Genomic DNA, 15,598 nt, shown 5'->3' on the forward strand with positions numbered 1-15,598 from the left:
ACTCTGGTTATAATTCTTATAAAATATAATATTATATAAGTAAAATTACAATAGCGAGACAACACAAAAATAATAAATTATATCTAATCATTCTCTTTCACTGGCTCACTGCTCTAGACAAACTATTACATCCAAAACATATTCACCATACACTTCATCCAAACGTTCTACTATGTTCCCGTAGGTATTTTATGATATAAATTTTCAATAACCGTACAATGTTAAAAAACATTAGCATTTTTTAAATTGAAACTTAAAATAATTAGATCATATAGATCAAAATATAAATTAAAAACAAATATGTATTAAAAATTCAAAAGTTTATTTTACATATTATACTTAAGTTGCAGAGCATTAATGTTGCCTTGAAATTATAATAATGAGATTGTTGCCAGTCTTTTAGATGACTTTGTATCGTACTATTGTTTATAAATTTTATGTTTTTACAATCAAATTTTCGTCTGAACATGGAATTAATTAATTCTATTAAAATACCCCCCACAGGTTGTGTAACAATGTTAATCGTCCTAAGTACATTTAACTAATACATTTTATATGATTTTGTTATGTAACTTCAACGTATTTTTCATTGCAGTTTTAACATACTTATACCACAGATTATATAAAACTTTAATATAATCTGTGCTTATACTGAAAGTCTTTAGTGCATATTTTTGCGTACTTTGTAATTTTAAGCGCATACTTCTTAATTTTACAATTTAATATCACAATAATAGCATTACTAATTATTATAATGATTATATTATAAACAAATCATATTTTACTTATTTTTTCTAGTACGAAACATTTTTTACATGTAGATACTTTTATTTTCTAGTGTGGGACTTTTTTTCCGCGATTCCTGGCCACTTGAACAGTTTTAAAACCCACTCAATTGACATGCTACAGTCGACCACCGACGGCGACGGGTAAGTGGTAATAACTAATAACCTACACCAGTCGTAGCGTACCTAGGGGTAGGGAGTTTTAAGGTTCTGACCCCCCTGAAATTTTTCCATCTCACAAAAATAAATCTTATTTTCCACCATTTCAATTCACAAAGGCGATCAATTGTCGGCAATTTTTAATAGATATAAATTTAATTGTTAAATTAATTATTATTAATTATAATTTGTTAAAACTAATTATATTATATAAAAACTGTCGAGAAATCATTTAAATTTATCTTATTTTCATTTAAATTATTTACTCATGTAAAACCCTAACCGAACTAAAATCCTGTGTACACTACTGGCCGACACTATTCACTATATATATATATTATTTATAAAATAATATTATATTCAAGTCGCGCCATTAACTCCTGAGTTTTTCATACTTTTGAAGTTTAGTGGTTCCATAATGTTATTATGTATTCCGTAGGGGCCGTACTGCGGTATATGTCTTTTATCGTAGGCGTAAGGAACTAGGACATAGTACTATGTTTGTATATTATATAATATAGTACCCACTTGTCAGACCACTGGCCAGCTAATGTGCACTTCATGGAGTTCAAATTTCAAAATTTGTAAAATTCATAGAGTAAAAGTAAAATTAAAAAAAAAAAAACCGTGTACGTTGACGCCATCTGACGGTATGAATATAAGCTGACGTCGCAGGTGATTCTTTATCTTATATTCTGTGGTGGGCACATATGATACTCTATGGGTGGGCAGAGTAGGCGTGTAATCTTAGTTGCCGTAATCTTATAAAATTTATTATTCATTCACAGTATAAACACTATAAACTATAAAGTTTTGATGTTTTTTACTTTTGTGTAAACTACATTTCGTATATCTTTTGATACTAAGTTTCCTCTACACATTAAATATACGTAATATATTAACATCATATTGCATGTTTAATCGACGCATTAAGTGTTTTTCTTAAAAAATATTTTAAACTAAATGTTCACGTAGTTTTAACTCGTCCAAGCAGTAAATTACAAACATCAAGATGCCCGAAACGGAAGTCCAAGACGGGAGTCAGACCCAACGGCTGACCAATGCAGATTTTAGACGATTACTTATGACCCCCAGGTCAAGTCATCCAACAGCCACCCCGTCGCTCTCCAATGCAAGTGAAACGCCATCTTCCAAGACGCCGTCTACATCAAAATTCGAATCTGGTGGTTCGAGCGACAAAGCTGAGCTAAGACGCAAAAAAAAGATATTCTATGCCAAGCTCAAAAAACAGGAAGAAAATAAAATGGCCGAGCTTGCTGAAAAGTATCGTGACAGAGCCAAAGAACGTCGGGTTGGTGCCAACCCTGATTATCAGTCTCAAGACCCCGTAGCTGTTGCCAGTGGTTATAGAGCCGTAGCACCGGATATGAAATCTGGTATGGATGCTGCTGAACGCAGGCGTCAGATGATTCAGGAGTCTAAGTTTTTGGGAGGAGATATGGAGCACACTCACTTGGTCAAAGGTTTAGATTATGCTCTGTTACAAAAGGTCAAAAGTGAAATTACTGCAAAAGAAACTGAACAAGAAACTGAAATGGAACAGCTTGCAACTACTAAACCAATAAAAGAGAAAGCAAAGGAAGAAGACGACATGCAGTTTAAAACAAGACTTGGAAGAAACGTCTATAGGTGAGACATTTATTTTGAGAAAGTAGTTCTTTTTAAAAATTGAATTTGATGATAATTATTAAATCTTATTTTAGAGTTGCATTATCCGATAATGAGATGTTTCGTAATCCATCATTTGCTCCTGGGCGTATGGCTTACATAATTGATTTAACTGAAGATATTACTGACACTGATATCCCTACAACACTAATTCGCAGCAAATCGGATGTGCCTAGCATGGATGATAGACCCACATTGACCACAAATGATATTGTTATCAATAAATTAGCACAGATCCTTTCTTACTTAAGGACTGGACCAAAACATTTAAAGAAATCGAAAAAGCGTGATAAACAAGTTTTTGATGATAATATATACCCTGAATTACCAGATTATGAACCATCTACTCAAAAACGCATTGAAGAGACCACTAAAAAACAATCAAATTATTTTAAACATTCAAAGGATGAAGAAAAAGAAGTGGAAACTGAACATCATAAAAGAGATGAAATGGGATGGGTAAATATATTTGTGTTTGTATATTATATAGTGTCTATTAATATTTATTATTAGAGTTCAATGACCTTTTATCTATATCGGTGGCTATGGAAGTTAAAATTAATACAATATGCAAATAACTACTTATTATATTAATTAAAAAATCTGGTTGGAAAAAAGAACAATACGTCATGGTAAGGTACACCGTGACTGTTAAGTCACTAAGGGCGAGGCATTATAGAGGAATAATTTATTTTTACACAATTCTTTAAAAAAAAAAAGAAAATACTTATATAAAAAAAATAAGTATATAGGTACCTAACATTCAAATAAAAATATTATCGTAGATTTTTATAGAAAATATTAAATAAATAAATTCAGCAAATAATATAGTAAAATATATAACATAGTATACATTTTTATTCTAAAATTGACAAAATGTGTTTTAAATTTTGTTTGTTAACTACCTAGGTAGTAATTTTATAGAATTAATTTAATCTTGATTGCTATATCCGCTATAAATCAAGAATGTAATATAGGGTAATATGTAATGCGGCACTCACACGATCAATATTACTGACACTATGAATATTGACAGTATTTACTTTACTGACAGTATAGTCCTCAAACGGTCATTACAAATTACAGTCAATACTCAGTATTTTTTACTTTCACAGTAGTTCAGATCGATTGTTGTCTATTGATATTGTATATTGTCGTTAATTTTTTTCAATTCTTTCCGAAAATTGCTTCTTAATGTATTAATTTTTTTTTTTACATCTTCAATTGTAGAGTCATTTTTCAAATGTTTATAATAAACTAAGAGTTTTTTATAGGCAGAATTTTTTTTATCTCTATTGGAGTACTCTTTACAACGAACATCCCACAATTCGGGCAATTGTTTGTACTCTAAAATAAAATCACGCAAAATGGACCGATCGCGGCATTCGCGGGTTGTGATTTCACTTCCGTCATCCATCGCTGCGATGTCAATACTGACGAAGTGTCAATATCGACCTCACACTATCAATATTATCATCAGTAAACAAATACTGACGACTCGATATCCGAATTTTTCATCAGTCATCAGTATCGTTTTTCCATACTGACAGTACATCAGTACTCACATTACACGATCAATAATACTGTCAGTATCAAAAATACTGTCAGTAAAATTGATCGTGTGAGGGCCGCTTAACTCCTACGACTTCATATTGCTAAATAAAATTTTTATTGGTTTGTATTGGTATAAAGTGGATTATCTATCTTAAACTACAATTAGTTTACCTATTTATTTTTGTGTATTATTATTCTTGTTATGTACTGTATATATTATGTGTGTACTGTACATGTACATTTATAGCTTATTTAACATCAATACAAACTTTACACTTACACTTAGTATAACTTTCAAAAATATAAATATAATATTTTTAGGTCCTATCATTATTATTTTAATGTATTATTTTAACCTGTTCTTAAGTAGAAAAACGTTTAATATTTCTATAGAATAATAATAAAAAGATTAGTAATTTCTTATTTGAATTGAACTATATAATTTTACAACTATCAAAAGCACTATATTATAAAACATAAATCATAATTGTTTTGCGATATCATATAATTATTTATTTTATTTTTATTTATATTTTTTTAGGAGGCATTAAGTAAAACAAAATTTCAACGCAAAAACCAAATGGGCTTATTATCTCGATTGGCAGCTGAACCCACTGGCTATGCAGAGTGTTACCCAGGACTGGATGAAATGCATGATGCAATTGAAGATTCAGATGATGAAGCTGATTATACAAAAATGGATCTTGGTAACAAGAAAGGACCAGTTGGTCGTTGGGATTTTGATACACCTGAGGAGTATGGTACATATATGAGTAACAAAGAAGCATTACCAAAGGCAGCCTTCCAGTATGGTGTTAAAATGACAGACGGACGGCGTACACGTAAACATAATAAAGAAAAGAATGAAAAAGCTGAACTTGATCGTGAATGGAACAAAATTCAAAATATTATACAAAAACGTAAAGCACCGGGTGGTAAAGATGAAGGATCATCATTTAAAGTACCTAAATATTAGTTTATAACTTAATATAGAATATTGAAATCATTTAATTGTAATAAATCTAAAAAAAATAAACACAATATCATTAAGTTGTCATTACTAAATTAAATTTTGTACTTCAATTGTATCCAGTTTTTAACTCCTTTCAAAGACATTAGTACAGGGATCATAACAGGTAAAAATAATGGAATATACACCGCATATTTTTGATCATCCGGAAAATAGAGCAATGCCAATAACGATGGATGAGTAAATGCAAACTCTGATGTTTCAAATGCTATTTTACTATATTCCAACGCTTCTTCTAATTGTCCTCTTTCTATACATTGAAGTACTTTAGTAGCTGCTTCTACTGATTCAGTTACTGCTTTTCCAACTTCTTCAATTATCACTATATTACTGATTTCACCCAACAGTCGTGACAATGATGTTAAAGTAATACGCGTGTTAGTATAATGTTCAATAATTTTGAGTCTGTACATTGAATCCAATTGCCATTTACGCAGAGTAGATGATTTTAGTGGCATTAGAGACATGTAATTAGATATATTCGGCACACCAATCAATGAATGAAATTGTGTGATGATGGGAGTCATAATGCTGAGATCATCAGGTATGAAGCTTACTGATTCATTGCATGATATCTGATCAACATTTAAGAACTGAACTCCACCCCAGCGAGCTGACATCATAGCAGTAGTTAACTGATGGTTTTCATGAAAATATAAAGGTATATAAGAACAAGGGGTTACATATACAACAAAATGTATACACGGATTTCGAGAGACTCCAGAACCTGAAACATGTAAACCGAATAAATATCAGCTATAAACAATTATAACTACTATCAAATTTCAAAAACAATACCTAATTTTTTTTCTAGAGGAGTAATTATGTATTGAGCATGGTTCTTGTCTAATACAAATGTAGTGTTTAATTTTGGGGGCTTTTGAACCAAATCGATTAAATAAAGCCATTGAGATTGGACAGAAAAGTTTGAAATCAGTTTTAATTGATTAAGCAAAGGCTGGAGATAACCTAAAAATAAATTAAAAATGTATGAAATTATTTGGCATCAAATAATTTATTTTTTTTGCAAAACCAACGGTTTAAAGGTATTTCTGGCTTCCAAGACACATGCAGTTTATCAGGTTCCGGATTTACAACAGTAAGAAGTACATTATAATCTGATGATGGTCTAACTCGACGCTGTCTTTCAGTTACTACTTGTTGGTCATCAGAATGATTACCAGGGTTCAACATTGATATCATTGAATCAGATAATGCATCTGTTTGTAACAGTCTTTTTAATGAGTCCATTAATAATTTAATGTCTGAAATACATTTAATAAGAATGAACGTGGATAACAAATAATGGACAAAATATAGGACAAGCTTACCTGTATTGGGAGGAAAATAAATATTACGGCCAACACCAACAATTATATCATCTACACTAGTGGTTTCAATTAGTTGTAATGATCCCAGAGGAGTTATGACCATCTCTAGTTTATTCAAATTATGGTCGTCTGAATTAATGAAAGTAGAAGGCTGAGCATTGATACTAAACATAGCTGTAAAAATATATTTTATTTAATGTACCACGATAAAATATTTTTGATGTATTCATTTTAGAAATTACTTGAATTAAATGAAGTATAAATTTGTTCGATAATACGTTCTGTTACATAGGAGTTTTTGGTGTATACAAATATGTCTGTAGAAATAACAACGTCCATGGTACTCAATTGTGAGATCTGTGCATATGGAAGAGAGTGACGTTGTACTTCTGTCATTCGCCACCACAGTGGTATGCCAATGACCAATAGTATGAATGCATAAACCGCAGCAGACAAATTCCTCAGGTCCTCTATAAAAAAGTTAGTGTTAACAATAATTAGTCTGCAAATTTATTAACACAGTACATTATTACCATCATCTTCTTTGTCAATTATTTCCCAAATTTCATCATTGCTGGCATCACTATTCAATGTCTCAACTGTACCAATAGGCTGCTTGTCGCTCACTAAAGTACCCATTTTGTATAACAGTATTTTATATTTTAGCTAAAAAAAAATGCATATCAATTAATGGATAATTTATCATAGGAATAACATAACTCCAGAATTAAAATCATACTCTGATAAGTAAAGGAATTAAAAATTACCTAAAATTCAGGACTTGTTTTTAATTTCTTAAATATTCATTACCACATACAATAAAAACATATTGAAATTCTACGAAAATTCAATGATTTATTATAAGACATTTTAAGAAGTATTGTTGGAAAATGTTTTGGTAGATGAAATTATAAATTGTAAGACGTATACGAGTATTAAACAACTAGAGAACTAAGTCACAAGCACGAATTAAGATATACATATTAAGATTTAAGATATAATTTGTGGTCACGAGTAAAGACTGAAGAAGTGAATACAGATATTACAGAATTAATACAGAATAATCTCGTTTTCTTATTTACACATTTTCCGGCTTGATAGTAAGTTGATAAAACGTCCTCTTAATTCTTATGACTTATATAAACATTAAACCACAGATAATAATATCTATATCTGTGCATTAAACACAATATCAATATTTTATTATTTTTTGTTTAACTGTTCTGCAGGCGGCAGGCCGTAAGTTGTTCTGTGGCACAGATTTATTAATATAATATATAACATATATATAAATATAATATATATTATCTGTGTTCTGTGGTTGTATTGATACATGTGGTCTTATAGAATGTGGAAGGGAGCTTATTGTTTACTATCATTTATCAATTATCATTAATCATGCTGAAAAAAACGCTTTCCAGTTTCATTTGTGAATAGAATGAATAGAATAGATAGTGTGCTCTGTTTACACAATACACATTACGCGAAGTCAGTAGTCACAAACAATTAATATTAATATTTTATATGCGGTAGGTATTGTAGTTTGCTATTGCTATTTCGCGTCTTATTGTTTTTATTCGGAAGCGTTGAAAATTTTTGTATTTTGATTTTCTGTCTAGCTAATTAAATCCATAGTTCTCAAAAATGAATAAAAGAAAAATAGAAGAAGAGATTTTCCAACAGAATAAGTTTGAAAAGTTAAATAATATAGCCGATTCTGAAGAAGACGATGATGACAGTGTTGATGAAAATAATTATGATGTAATGCAAGAGCAAGATATTGAAGGTAACTTCTTACTGCATTATAGTTTATGCATGAAATATAATAAACAAGGGGCATACCAATGTGTGACTTTATCCTTTTAATGTTGAAAACAATTTGAATAGTTCAACTTTAGGACGTATTGCATAATTTATGACCAATTGTATTATTATTCCTTTTAGGCCAAGAAGAAGGAGTTGTTGGACAAGATGGTGAGATACGAATCACACCTTTTAATATGCAAGAAGAACTCGAAGAAGGGCACTTTGATAAAGAAGGAATGTATCATTGGAAAAAAGAAAAAGATGTACAGGACAATTGGCTAGAGAATATTGATTGGTGTAAAGTAAATAAAACAGAATACATAATAGTTTCATACACTTGTCATATTAGCTTGTGTAATTTGTTGGTTTGTTTAGATTAAAGATATGTCAAAAGAGAAAAAAGCTGATGAAAACGTAGAGGATAATGTAGAATTTAATGTAATTGCTGGGTATAAAGAAATCATAAGCATGATGGAGCCCAAAGAAACCATTTCAAAATCATTGAGGCGTTTAGGTGGAAACAAACGACTTACAACTGCTGAAAGGTGGAAATTGAAAAAGGCAGGATTGAGCACTGATGAAGGTTCGTCTTCAAAAGTAACTAGACTTACAGAGCTTGCTAATCAAATTTTAACAACTAATGGCAACATGGATGTTTATCAAGAAACTTATGAGCAGATTTCTCAAATTGTAAGCTTTTTTCTTAGTTTATTTTGCTCGTAATTTATAAGATAACAATATTTTCGTCAAATTTATAACAGTTAAAACACTTTTGTGAGTTGTAATTAATATTATAGTATTAATAAAATTATTCATTACTATACAATTTAAAGCCATTATTAAATTAAAAATGTATACATTATCTACCAGATTGGTTGCATACAGATTTTAGAAAAGTCATGTGGTTTCTGGTAAATTTTTGTATTTAAAGTATGTGGTTTATTATTGAAACTTTAATTTTCTTTAATTTAATATTTTTAAAAATAATTCAATTTTAGAGCCTCACTACTTTTTTACATTTGTAGTTTTGAGAAAAATTGATTTATAAGTTCAAATTTTAAACAAGAATGTAACTTGTAATTTATTTAAGTGATATAAACTAAATAAACTAAGACAATAAATTTTAAATGTGATACAATTTATTATATACTTAATATCTGAAATTTGAAATTTGTTGCTTTTGTTAAGAGGATGATACTCGCATGTGTTGTCACCATCTTACAAGTGCGTAATATAGCAATTTTTATGGTGAGCAGATCACGTGTCGCTCTTTTAGCTTAAAATTTAGAGTGAATTTACCCCTAATAAAATTTAAAGGTAAGATTATAAAAAGGGTTTCTCATAGGCTTTTTATTATATTTTAATTTTAAAAAGAGTTATAAACATTTTAAAATTTGTAAACTGTTTGTATCTCTTAAAATATTCATTGCTTGCTTTAAAATTAAAATATAATAAAAAGCCTATGAGAAGTGCTAGATAATAATCTTACCTTTAAATTTTATTAGAGGTTTATTCACTCTAAATTTTAACAGAGCTACGCGTGTTCTACCTAGTGTACAATTTGGTATGTTACGCACTTGAAAGACGGAGACAACACATGCGGGTATCATGTCCTCTTAATTCATAAAACATAACCAAAATTGCATATTATTAGTTAATAAGGTTCCTGTCATGATTAGTTTTTGGAAAGATTGTTGATTGATTTATGACCGCACTTACTAATTTTTTCAAATTGAACAACATTTATATTTTAATGAATTTGAACGTTTTTTAAGACTCTCAATTTATTTACCATTTAATAAATATATGCTTAAAAATCTAATTATATTATAAAGTAATATTTTCTTATTATAATATTTATTATTAAAAAATTTAAAGAGTGACACATTAAATGTAAACATGAATGAATTGATATTTTTTATTGAATGTTCTAAATACTGGTGACGACAAGGTAATGTAAGTCTACAAGTGTAGTGTACAATTTAAACTGCATACTATCATCATATAAATCAATTTAACGCTTGGAAAAAATAAAGTTTTATATTTTAATTACAATTGACAATTGAGAAACAATTATCTTTACTACTATTTTAAATAATGTTGTACATAAGAGTTTTAAATATTGATCAAAACACTAAATAGTACTCCAATTTTTTGTATAGATTTCGAAATCGGATAAGAAAGGACAACCTTCAACTTCTATGTCATCAGATTTGGATATGTATGCGGAAGATTTTGATTTAAAAGAAAAGGAAAAATTAGAAAGTACAAGCCGGAATGGTCAAGAAGAACCAGAAGAATCAGAAGAACTATTGACAGGTACTTATAAAAATATTTTTTTTAAACCATCAATAGATAATATTTAAATATCTTCTTCAAACTTTGACAACTTTATTAGGAGAATCATTACAGTGGGAATATAAATTTTCATTAGAAAGTAATGAAGTGTTTGGTCCATACAATACTGAGCAAATGCAGAAATGGAAAGTAGAAGATAAATTTAAGGAACCCATTTGGGTACGTAAATGTAATTCAAATAGTGATTTTCATTCATTTAAACGTGTTGATTTTGAACTTTATTTATAAGTATTTTTAGTGTATGTATTTATTTAATTCACAATGTATTGAATGTAGTAGTATTATAGATAAGTATAGATAAAATTGGTTTTAAATCAGGAATTATAATGTTTTTAGACATGTATAGGAATAAAAAAATAACTAATGATTCCATTTCCCATTTATTCCTGGTAATATTATGAATCTCTGATTTAAAATCTTCCAATTTTTAATACCAATTGTTTATTTTCAATGATTAAAATATAAAAGCAATTTAATATTATATTCATAAGTTATTTAAGTATTTATTACATTTATGTTGTTTAAATAGTATTCATTTTGTTATACTTAGTTGGGAATTTTAAAGTTAGTGAATTAAATACATACATGCAATATATTCTGAATTTTTCTATTTCTTAACATTATATTCACCAGTACTAATGAAATTTAAAAACATTCCTGAAGTTAAGTCAATGTTGTGACTCTTAAACCAACATGAACAATTAAACAACCATCTAAAGAGTAACACTGCATAGGCATTGATATTATTTTTAAGTAAATTTTGATCATTTTGAAATGTACAAAAAAAAAATTTTAAAACTGGTCATAACTTACTTAAAAATAACAATGCCCACAAAATTCTCCAAAATGCCCTTTATAATATTCTTGCTTTTAAATTGTATAAAAGATAAATTCACTCTAATTTTAGAAATTATAGATTAAAATGTATTATCGTTAAAATCTCAAAAGGCCGCTTCAATTTTAGATTGGTATGAGAAATTTGCTACAATGCCCATGTTATGATTTTAATTACAGCTATATAATAGTGTACAGTCAACAAACCTGATAAAGTCATTATTATTTATTAATATTAAAATTTGTCCTATATGGGCTACTATAGCAAATTACGGGCAGATTGAAAAATATTTCTCGAAGAGCCGAGACTACCCAATCCGGCTCTGAGTTTAATTGTATTCAACTTAAAAAACAAATTGCCAAAGTTAAAATGTCAATGCGATTTTTGATATTGTCTTCCATGAGAGAGTCAATATCCGTTTAAAACCAAAAAGTTTTAGCCACATATCACACAATTTATTTCAATAAAAATTGAAATGTCTCGTCACATAAAATAGGTTGTCGAAAATCCCATCAAGTGTCTCTGTATCATTTTGGTTAGTGATTGCTGAAGAATAGTCGTGAAGAATACTGTCCAGGCAAGACCAATGGTGTTATTAATTTATTATAAAACATTATTTTAGAGTCTAGTCAGATCAATCAACGAGTCCTCTTGGTGATATTTTCAATTGTTTAGACATAAACTAATTTGTAAGGATTTCTGATCCATTGGATTTTATCTTTAATTTCAGTGAACCAGGCATATTAACGTTAGTAAAATCATATTTCTATGTTAAAGTCAATCAGGATAAATCAACATTTTCCAACCCTTGAATTAGACTCTTGACCAGCTTCCGCAGACCAGTATCATGTTATCCGCAGTCTATGGGTTGGGAAATGCTGCTGTACAGTATTAATTTTCTGTGGCTATTGACTGTGGTTAACATAAAATCTTCTTAGATAACTTTATGTGTATACCTACATAATAAATGTTTAAATTTCTTAACTTGGTAATGTATAATTACTATTTAAATGTTAGATAATTTAGTTCACAACATTTACATTACTTGCATATAGATTGAAATAACTAATTAGATTTTAATATTTAATTGGTTTGGTAAGGAGAATTCTGAACGTGATTTATCGGTTATCCTTCAATATATAACTTAAATATTCAATATTGTTAGAAAAAAATGTTGATTATCACTTCAAAAAGAGGTTATCTGAGATGGTGGATTACTCATAATTTGGTTTTGAGTGATAAAAGTACTTTACAAAGTTTGTAATTTGTTGCTACTTATTAAGTATAAACATTTACAACTTACTATTTTAAAAGTTATATTATAATCTTTTATTTAGAATTTACTATAATTAAATATTATTAAAAAAGTGTGATAATGTGAAGTCACATTATGAACCCAAATCGAAGATTATTTTCAGAAGAAATATTTATGTATATGTGTTTGGTAAAATAAGTTTACTGTTTGGTATGTATTGCATACATTTCAATAACACAATTTCATAAATAAATATTTATTTTTAAATTATGATTTGTCATTAAAAAAAAAAATATAATTTCATCTTAATTACTAAAAGTTTTATCGGGTTATTTATTAATTTATTATTATTGTACCAAAATAACCTGTCCAGCCAGTGTCCACTAAGATGTGTAATCAGTGCCGGATAGACAAGGTATCGGCCCACCGAGTTTTAGTTTTTTAACCAGCCATAAAAGGGGCCTTTTTCAAATAAAAATGTATAAATTGATCTTGATTTGACGTAGCGCACAGAGTTAAATAAATGTATTCAAATTTGTGTTATGAAATAATTGCCCTAACACTTACGATCGAAATTTTTTTTGAGCGGCCCACCGAGATTTTCTCGGTAGGTCGCCTAACCAATTCGGCCCTGCGTGTAATCAATATTTTTATTATTGAAATATTATATTCTTGACTTTAAATACTAGTATATATTATCAATGATTATATATTTATATATGTATAAAAAATTATTACAGGTAAAGTATTCACACATAATAGTTATACATTTGTAATTAAATTATTTATTAATAATTACTTGCTGCTTTTATTAAAAGCTTAATACAAGAGAACAAAAAAAAAAAAGAAAAATTATAATTTTTAATAAAAATATAAATCAACTATTGATACAAAATTGATGCAATTTAATCTACCTCAGTTATACTGTATACCTATGTATAACTTATACATATGTAAATAATATAGTTACTGTTTAGAATTCTACTTATACATAGGAGATTTATTATAATAATATATTTGATACAAATAGAGTACAATATTGAGCATTTTGGTATTTAGTGTAAAAACAACATAGTGTATATAATATAAATTTAAAACTTAATAAATAAAATAATTAACATGTTTCCCAAACAATTTGGGAAATTCATAACACTGTATGTCGAAGTAAGGGAATTAAATGAAAAATCTTATTATTGAATAACATTGAATTTTCAAAACAAAATTGGACACAGCACATACCTAGTAGCTATACTGTTAAAATCAGATTTCATAGCAAATATTAGGTACTTGTATACTACGATGAGTACGAAAATAAGTTATCATGTTTTATATTATTATTTCTAACAAGCAGCAAATAATACATGTAATCACAAGTTGTGCATCATTTTTAACAACTATAGAGTGTTCAATTTTGTTCCAGCGTATATTATCCCCGCGTAACACGTACATAACACCTATTACATTACTATTATACAAATACAATAATATGTACAGGGGGATGTTTCGGGTGTTCAAACATCCCCAGAAATATTTGGTTTTTTTGTGGTTATTTACTTATTCTAATTTAATTAGATTTAATTGTCATATTATACTTTAATAGATAGGTACTTATAATATTACATTGTGCGAAATTGCGGTGAAAACCCGGCTAAAGCAAAGTAAATATGTTCTACACCTACTTTTCAATAACTGATTTTCAAAAACACCCCCAAAACTTTTTTCTGCGTACGTCACTGACTCGGTAGATACATAAAATAAAGTCTTTTAAACAAAAATTGATTTGGTATACCTAATAACGTATACTTGAGTATAAATATAATATTGTAGGTACATAAACCACTTACACGACTTGATTTTAAAGAAGGCACCTATAATGTAATAATTGTAATATTATTGTAAACTATACATTTAAGGATCGTCAGCTTAATTAGATACGCACAGATGAGTATCACGAATGCACGTCACAAAAACATACGTAACAGCTATATATATTAGGTGCCTAAATATTATATTTTATACTCGTGGTTGAAATATACAGATTTTATTGCATATAGTAATTCATCAGATACAAAATGGCTGCGTAAAGGGATAATAATATAACCAATTTTAATTTTACTTATTATCATAAAATACGCTGCCAAAAGCTAACAAATGCTTGATTAATATTGGGTCCCTTTGCGCTGCCGTCATTTTTGTTTTTATCATCAAATATTTAATTTATTGAGAAAGGGTATGTCTTGGCAATAACCTTGTTTATTTCAACCATGATATACTGTAGGCGCGATACAAAAACATCGGTCCCTGAATATTATATAGCATGATGTTGTGGTTAAATAGTAAATACTATTAAACTGTTTTTAGTATAATTTTCCCGTAAAGTCTCGTTGCTGGTACGACACTGTCTAATATATTAATATGTTATATGTGTGTTGGATACTTGGATCGTAATCGAATAAAAGTGTAAAAGCAAAAACCAAATTCTGAAAATCCACTTGAGAAAAAAAAATGAAATCATGAAAAATAGTTCGGTAACGGTGGTGGCAACTAACAGATTAACAGATAGCTGCAGTATATAGCAATCAAAGGCATAATAATATATAGGTAGGTTGGTACTATTATGTACAGGTAGGTACCTATATACATATATGCGTAAGGTACCATACTCATACATATATAACTTATTCTATTATAATAAATTGATACTGCAACGGTGATTATTATAATATATTATTATAGGTAGGTACGCTGTAATCATATATGACGTAATTCTACGATTTAAATTATAAATCATAATCG

The 15,598-nt window shown here is 28.6% G+C and overlaps 3 protein-coding genes across 4 annotated transcripts; 2 read left to right on the forward strand and 1 right to left on the reverse strand.

The window, feature by feature from the left end:
- The first annotated feature begins 1,717 nt into the window (after positions 1–1,717).
- On the forward strand, positions 1,718–5,257 carry beag (IC cytokine homolog beag). The gene is made up of 3 exons (XM_015516822.2): positions 1,718–2,594; positions 2,669–3,092; positions 4,729–5,257. The coding sequence occupies exons 1-3, from the start codon at positions 1,957–1,959 to the stop codon at positions 5,161–5,163; spliced, it is 1,497 nt and encodes a 498-aa protein (XP_015372308.1). The 5' UTR covers positions 1,718–1,956; the 3' UTR covers positions 5,164–5,257.
- On the reverse strand, positions 5,176–7,785 carry PIG-S (phosphatidylinositol glycan anchor biosynthesis class S). Of its 2 annotated transcripts, none has more exons than XM_089226779.1 (7): positions 7,631–7,785; positions 7,082–7,214; positions 6,791–7,018; positions 6,549–6,722; positions 6,255–6,482; positions 6,016–6,186; positions 5,176–5,944 (listed from the first exon to the last, which is right to left on the reverse strand). In XM_089226779.1, the coding sequence occupies exons 2-7, from the start codon at positions 7,185–7,187 to the stop codon at positions 5,253–5,255; spliced, it is 1,599 nt and encodes a 532-aa protein (XP_089082905.1). In that variant the 5' UTR covers positions 7,188–7,214; positions 7,631–7,785; the 3' UTR covers positions 5,176–5,252. The 2 variants fall into 2 exon arrangements, with proteins under 2 accessions (XP_089082905.1, XP_015372307.1); XM_015516821.2 differs by lacking the exon at positions 7,631–7,785 and adding an exon at positions 7,316–7,616.
- A 129-nt stretch (positions 7,786–7,914) lies between these two features.
- Positions 7,915–11,307, forward strand: holn1 (CD2 antigen cytoplasmic tail-binding protein 2 homolog holn1). The gene is made up of 6 exons (XM_089226782.1): positions 7,915–8,077; positions 8,168–8,334; positions 8,493–8,656; positions 8,730–9,044; positions 10,517–10,673; positions 10,753–11,307. The coding sequence occupies exons 2-6, from the start codon at positions 8,193–8,195 to the stop codon at positions 10,938–10,940; spliced, it is 966 nt and encodes a 321-aa protein (XP_089082908.1). The 5' UTR covers positions 7,915–8,077; positions 8,168–8,192; the 3' UTR covers positions 10,941–11,307.
- Positions 11,308–15,598: the final 4,291 nt, after the last annotated feature.

Source organism: Diuraphis noxia, unplaced genomic scaffold, assembly GCF_037042655.1.
Source record: "Diuraphis noxia isolate RWA-SAM2 unplaced genomic scaffold, SU_Dnox_SAM2 contig0004, whole genome shotgun sequence".
Taxonomy (NCBI): Eukaryota; Metazoa; Arthropoda; class Insecta; order Hemiptera; family Aphididae; genus Diuraphis; species Diuraphis noxia.

Excerpts from the sequence above, each read along its gene's own strand:
- beag (XM_015516822.2), top strand. The coding sequence starts at position 1,957 with ATGCCCGAAACGGAAGTCCAAGACGGGAGTCAGACCCAACGGCTGACC. Across the intron at positions 2,595-2,668 it reads CTTGGAAGAAACGTCTATAG|AGTTGCATTATCCGATAATG; the intron begins GTGAGACATTTA and ends ATCTTATTTTAG. Across the intron at positions 3,093-4,728 it reads AAAGAGATGAAATGGGATGG|GAGGCATTAAGTAAAACAAA; the intron begins GTAAATATATTT and ends ATATTTTTTTAG.
- PIG-S (XM_089226779.1), bottom strand. The coding sequence starts at position 7,187 with ATGGGTACTTTAGTGAGCGACAAGCAGCCTATTGGTACAGTTGAGACA. Across the intron at positions 7,019-7,081 it reads AATTGACAAAGAAGATGATG|AGGACCTGAGGAATTTGTCT; the intron begins GTAATAATGTAC and ends ACTTTTTTATAG. Across the intron at positions 6,483-6,548 it reads TTATTTTCCTCCCAATACAG|ACATTAAATTATTAATGGAC; the intron begins GTAAGCTTGTCC and ends AATGTATTTCAG.
- holn1 (XM_089226782.1), top strand. The coding sequence starts at position 8,193 with ATGAATAAAAGAAAAATAGAAGAAGAGATTTTCCAACAGAATAAGTTT. Across the intron at positions 8,335-8,492 it reads GCAAGAGCAAGATATTGAAG|GCCAAGAAGAAGGAGTTGTT; the intron begins GTAACTTCTTAC and ends TATTCCTTTTAG. Across the intron at positions 9,045-10,516 it reads ATGAGCAGATTTCTCAAATT|ATTTCGAAATCGGATAAGAA; the intron begins GTAAGCTTTTTT and ends TTTTTTGTATAG.